General features: G+C 46.9%; 1 protein-coding gene across 3 annotated transcripts in view; it reads right to left on the bottom strand.

Annotated features, from left to right (window-relative positions):
- Positions 1–2,842: 2,842 nt before the first annotated feature.
- Gfra2 (GDNF family receptor alpha 2) overlaps positions 2,843–6,223 on the bottom strand; it is a 91,871-nt gene continuing 88,490 nt past the window's right edge. For 2 of the 3 annotated variants that reach the window (XM_017599582.3, XM_017599583.3), the window contains 2 exons: positions 5,340–5,393; positions 2,859–4,243 (listed from right to left, as the gene is read on the bottom strand). In XM_017599582.3, coding sequence (XP_017455071.1) covers positions 4,121–4,243; positions 5,340–5,393 — 177 coding nt within the window. In that variant the 3' untranslated portion in view covers positions 2,859–4,120. Of the gene's footprint in view, positions 4,244–5,339; positions 5,394–6,223 lie in introns of all 3 variants that reach the window. The other variant, NM_012750.2, reaches the window with a different exon arrangement.

The following is a 6,223-nucleotide window of genomic DNA, read 5'->3' as shown; positions in this document are numbered from 1 at the left end:
TTCTGTGTACTTACTTGTTCTAATGTAGGAGATGCTCAAAGTAGTGTTGACTGGGTTTTCAGATCAACATTTAAAACTTTCAAGCCATCGAGTGGTGGTGGCACACACCTTTATTTCAGCAATTGGTAGGTAGAGTGAGGTAGATCTCCAAGTTTGAGACCAACCTGGTCTACAGAGTAGGTTCCAGCACAGCCAGGGCTACACAGAGAAACCCTGTCTCAGAAAAAAAATTAAACCATTCCTCAGTAAACTGGATATGCAGTCCTTGTCCAGAATATTGGAAGTGTGTCTAAGGAGTGGCAGACACACTGATCAGAAAAACTGATTGCTTAAGGCAGCCTGAGAGCTGGTTTCTCCATCACTTCCCATTGCTGTGACTTTCTCTCCTTCAGAGCTCATTTAGAATTGAGAACTACAATCCAAGTGCTTGTCTAATAGGACTTTGTAGATGAGGCTATCAAGGTTGAACAAGATGACAAGATTTCCCATAAGTGACCAGAAGGCAGCTTTTCACTACTTACACCTACCACAAAGAATATCACCTGTCTTATCTGTCACTTTTGGTTCCAAATGGCTTTGACTTTTCCTTAAAAATTTAATCATTTTTAGAAGATAAACACCAACCCCCACGGAGACTCATAAGAGTGGAAAGCAGCCCAGGAATACATTTACTTGTGTCAGCTTGGAGTGTGGTTTGACCCCCTGGCACCCTACCCCACTTGACAGGCCTTGACTTAAACCCACTCAACAAATTGAAAACAATGTGGACCAAAAAATCCTCCAGCCAGGATGCAACCCTGAAACTTTGCTCTTCTGGGAGCAAAGGAATGTCTACCTCATTTGGGCATTTGGCAGTCCATAGCTAGAAACCAAGATACATAAATGCATACACACATATGTATACACACAAAGAAGCAGCTTTGGGATAAAGTCAGGCTCTAGCAAGTGGCCTAGCAACTGCCAGAGATCAGCAGGCTCGGCACTAGACAGCTGAAGCCGGACTCCTCAGTGAGCATCTCAGAAATCAGGGGAGCCTTAGAGGGGGCCTAGTGATGACAGAAGGCCACTGCCCTGGCTTGCCAGTATCAGGAGGGTCTTTTGGACACATCAGAGACTGAATATCATGTACAAAGCTTGTTTCTTAGGAAGCAACAGTAAAATCAGGTTTGAGCCCATCCCTGGGAAACCTATTCTAATTTTCCTTGCAAGGGCAGGGTTTGGGGCCTCGGGAATTAAGACAATTCCCCTGTGACTAGTTTCAACATAAGGCAGAGATCTGGCTGTGAAGATTAACACATGGTTAGACAGAGACAAGCAGCATTGTTCCCAAGATGTCCAGAACACTGAGCTCATGAACACGGACCTCCTCAAACCCCACCACAGGCTTTCTCAGACCCTCAGCCTGGTCTGGTACTATAAGAACCAAGGCTTGATGAGTCAAGGGCTGACAGAAAGCTGATATCCAGGATCTTGTCTGAGTCAAAGCACCCATGAGAGATGTTTCCTCAGCAATCAGGGAAGCATTGAGATGTAGCTTCAGATTTGCCAAGGTCTTGGCATAGGGAACGTGAACTATAATAGCCCTGTTGACAGGCACATTCCCTGGATGAGAAGTGTTCAGGAACCAGTAGCTAAGGAAGCTAATGTCATAATGTCTGGTGACTGAGGTAAGCACATAGGGATCTAGGCCACCAGATAACCTCACAGCAGCTTAAAATTGCTGTCTGTGGGACCTTCCACCTGCTCCTCATCCCAGCCTCTATCTCAATGCCCAGGCTCCAGCATTCTTTAGATGCTCTCTGCTTTCCTCCCCAGCCTTCTTTGGGTCTCCTTCCAATTCTGTGAGCCCTCATCTCCCAGAGCCTTCAGGATATCCCTTGTAAACCTTTATAGTCTTTGCTGTTTACAAGAACCATGCATTCTCAATTGGCCATCACAGTAAGGCAGAGGTGGCCGAGAAGAGGACTAGCTGGCCCATTGTCCTTCCTCCAAGCTGAAGCTGGAGCATAACATGCCAGTGTCACCATTGTGAACAAATGTTACTCACATGGGTACAATCAATAAAAACCATCTGAGCAGAACCAGGACTGAGAAACTGAAAAAAGAAGTCATCCAGTAGGGTGACAAGGGAGGACCACGGGCAGCCTGAAGACATAGGATAGTCTTTCTGGCTCCGTCCTACTGATCTCATGCATATATATGTGTGTCTATGTATATGTATGTATGTATATGATACACACATATATTTATATTTTCACACATATACATACATACATACATACATACATACTTACACGTAATCCCAGTATCCAACTAGGTTCCATGTGGCAAATGTAGAAGGATTGATGAAAAGGATAGAAAGAAGAGGGAAAACCTGCTTGTTCTATTGTACCCCAATCCCCAAACAGTAAGAACTATCTTTCTGTGGTAAGATTTAAGGATTAAAGTTCACACACTTCACACACACTTCAGTAGACCGTAAATCCTAAGGAGATACCACTCCATTATATAGAAGGTAGACAGGACCACCCAGGCTACTTAAAAATAGACATATAACCCAAGATTGATGTCAGGGTCTTTTCTGTCTCCACTCTCTTCCAGTCACCCAACAACAGACATCAGTGCTGACTGAGAGGGTGAGGCAGAAGGGAACAAGACCCCACAGACTCAATATAACAATGGACTTCAGACCCACTGAGTAAAAGAAATCTCCATCCACCATTCAGACCTGGACATGTGGGCCAAACACAGCAGTAATCCCCCAACTGAGCAAGACCCTAGGGTAAACATTAAGTAGGTGGTGCTGGGCCAAGAACAAAGCATAGACAAAGTCACACAGGAGTGAAGCACAGGGCGACTCGCTTCCTAGTACGTTTATTGGAGCTTGGTTAAGAGTGAATGCAATCGGGAGTCCCCGGCCACAGCCCCACCAGCCCAACTGGACCAGGGCTCAGGGGTCCTGGTACCTTTCTTCCCATCATAGACAACATTATTAAAAAAAATAAACTTTACAATAATACATTTTCGCTCATCTGTAGGGTATTATTTCCATAGTTTTGTTTCTTTAAAAAAAATGAAAGAAAGAGTAAAATCATAGGATATATGGATATGGATATACACATATGTTGAGAAAGGAGACCCAGTATGTACAGACAGTGCATGAATGTCTCAGAAATGAGAGAGAAAGCAGAAACAAGAAGAGAGAAGGGGCAAGCTTGGGAACCCACCAGAGTGCTCCATACACACGCCCAGCTAGGGTCTCCCCAGCCCCACTCAACAGCCCTTCTCCCCAAGAGAGACCTGCCAAATGGACCCACAAAAAAATTCAAAAACAAACAAAAAAGAGCCAACAGAGGATCATTTCTCTTTGACTTCAAGATTCCTGGCATAAAGGAGGAAGGTACATCTTGGAGCTGGTGCCCAACCAAGGCTTGCTCATGCCCCAAAGAAGCTTCCTCCTGTAACAGCTCCCAACCCCAGCTATACTACAGGCACCATGGCCTGAAGCTGCCATGAGGCTTCCTACTCCAGACTTAAACCCACTAGGCCACATAATGGCTGGGGATGGCAGCAAACCATTTCCATCTCTGAAGCCAAGAGGAAGAGGTGACAAAGTCCTTGTGGCCAGCCCTGCTTCCTTGCTGACTGAGACTCTCTGTGAACCCTTGGGCAGGTCCCCAGAGTAGGCAGCTGCAACTGTCCTTTCCCCAGTCCACACCAGGCACAGCAAAGTACCTTCCACATCAGGGTCTCATCTTGTCCAGAGAGAAAACACCAGTGAAGAGAAAAGAGTCTCTCAAGAGCCTTGAGCCCTCGTTGGTGCTGGGTGTCCCTTGCAGGGGACCTCTGGGCAGGCTTCTGACTGCCCGCCTGCTTGTCTGTTTGGTTTAGAAAAACTTCTCCAGAGAAGAAACTTGGGAGGAGAAAGGTTCAGAGACAATGTAGGAAAAAAAGTGTTTTTGCAAGGGGTGTGTGTGTGTGTGTGTGTGTGTGTGTGTGTGTGTGTGTGTGTGTGTGTGTTTGTGTGTGTGTGCATGTGTGTATGCGTGTGTTTCCATTTTGTCAGGCGGGAGTTCATATCTGGGTTGCTTGAAGAACTTTTGTGCTGGGTTCCAAAGGCCTACAAGGCCAAGGTCAGCATCAGGAGTGGGAGGGCAGTCAAGGCAGCCGACAGTCTGGCTCTGCTGGAGCCTGAGTTAAGTTTGATCACCTTTTTACTCCCTGGACTGATGTTTGTCGTGAGCTGATCCAGGGCAGGCAGAGGAGGAGAAGCATACAAAGAAAACAGAAAACAGCAGGGCTGTGGTCAGACAAAGAAATAAGACACACCAGAAAACTGTCTGCTCTCTAGCCTGCCCCTCTAGCCACACAGAAACCTTCCCTTGCCTCTCCCTGGCACTCTGAGGGCTGAGCTGTGTCTCCAGGGAACTGAGCAGGACAGGAGCAAATGATGGATTCTGTCTCTTCTAAGCCTTAAGGCAATGGGCAGCCATCTCAGTAAATGGGCTAGTAGGCCACACACACACACACACACACACACACGCACACACACGCACACACACGCACACACACGCACACACACGCACACACACGCACACACACATACACTGAGCGTAGTAGTGTGTGCCCCAGCAAAGAATAGGAAAATAGGCCTGTTGACACAAGCTTGGAATCCCAGCATTCAGGAAATGGGGATAGGAAAATCATAAGTTCAAGGCTAGCCTTGGGTACAAAATGAGGTCAATGCCAGTAAGGACCATAAGATAAGATCATATTTTGAAATCAGCAAACAAACAAAAAAGATTCCAGGGTAATAACCAGGCCCTTCAATGTCCATAAGGGCCTGATTATTAACAGGAAATAAGAAGGTCACCTTCACCCTGCTCCCGACTGCTAGGATGCTCTTCCTCCACAATTTCTCCCACCCCTGCACATCTGAAAAGCTTCTCCCTCACTCTTCTGCAGAATCATGTACCTCCATTATCTCACTAAGTTATTATTCTAGGTCTATGAGTCACTCCTATACCCTGGACAAGGGACTCCTTTAAGAGTCTGGGTCTTTCTCTACTTCTGTGCCCTGTAACCATCACAGAATTTGGGCTAGGCAAGTACTCAACCCATTTATCTTAGAGGAAACTTGGGGTGGGAGGCTCAGCTCAGAGTAGCTACTTGTTACCTACAAGGAGAAACCCACACCACCCCAGAAGAGTGAGTTCTCACTGGCCCAAGTTGGGTCAGAAGTTCAGCTGACCCAGGGGCTCTGAGTTCAAAGTTCACCTAAATAACAGTTCCTCCTGGTCAGACTCAAGTACCCATCCCTCCACTGTGACCCTACTCACCTCTGTGAAGCACATGCTTAACTCTTTGGAGTTGTTGGCCTTCAGCCCTTGCTCCTACAGAAAGAAGGCAGGACAGGTTAGCAGGCTGTTTGGGTCCAGGTTTTATCCAGTGTTGTCACTTACTGCTGGCGCCCTTAAGCACAGGGTCCATACCAGATGGTGCTGACTGGGTCCCATGCAGCACAAAGCACCCTGCTCACTCTGAAGCACTCAGCATTTTTATCCTGGTTCCTGTGGGCTCCCAGAGAAAACTTTGATCTCCAGTTTGAGGTATTCTGTGGTCACTAGTCAGCCAGTCACATCTCTGAACACTACTCCACTGCTGTCCAAAGACAAAGATCATGCCCTTCCCTTGCACTGAGCAGTGTTTGGCTCCAAACAGCAACTCGGCAACTGTTATACTAAGTGCAAGCAAGTGCAAATTAATAAATGCCACAGAGAAAAATGGCCGCCGGGTGCCACCTAATCATTTGCCATTGCTGCTGGAGAGCTGTGGTGGAAAAGAGTATGAGCCCTCATCCGAGTTCAGGAGAGAAGAGAGCTGTGATTGATTAGTGATGCCTGTCACTAATGTTAGGGATCTGGCAACTGTGCTTGGTCATTTCCACCCCAAAACACATGTGCGCACCTGAGCAATATGCAGATGAGGTGAGGGGTGAGAAGAAAAGCAGGCTTGGTAATGCTCCAGAATGCTCTACCTTGACATAAGCACTTGGCAGTAGGACCAAAGGATATTCCCAATCAACAGTTCCCTGCTGCCAACACTGTGCTAGAGACCCAAGAGAAGAAACCGAGGACATGGAGCATCCTTTTGGCTTCAAAAGGCTTGGTTCTCACAGCAATTGTGGGGACATTCTGGCCACTAGACGCACCTAGAAAGCCCA

The sequence above is a fragment of the Rattus norvegicus genome, chromosome 15, assembly GCF_036323735.1.
Source record: "Rattus norvegicus strain BN/NHsdMcwi chromosome 15, GRCr8, whole genome shotgun sequence".
Taxonomy (NCBI): domain Eukaryota; kingdom Metazoa; phylum Chordata; class Mammalia; order Rodentia; family Muridae; genus Rattus; species Rattus norvegicus.
This window is presented reverse-complemented; position numbering and strand designations above follow the sequence as displayed.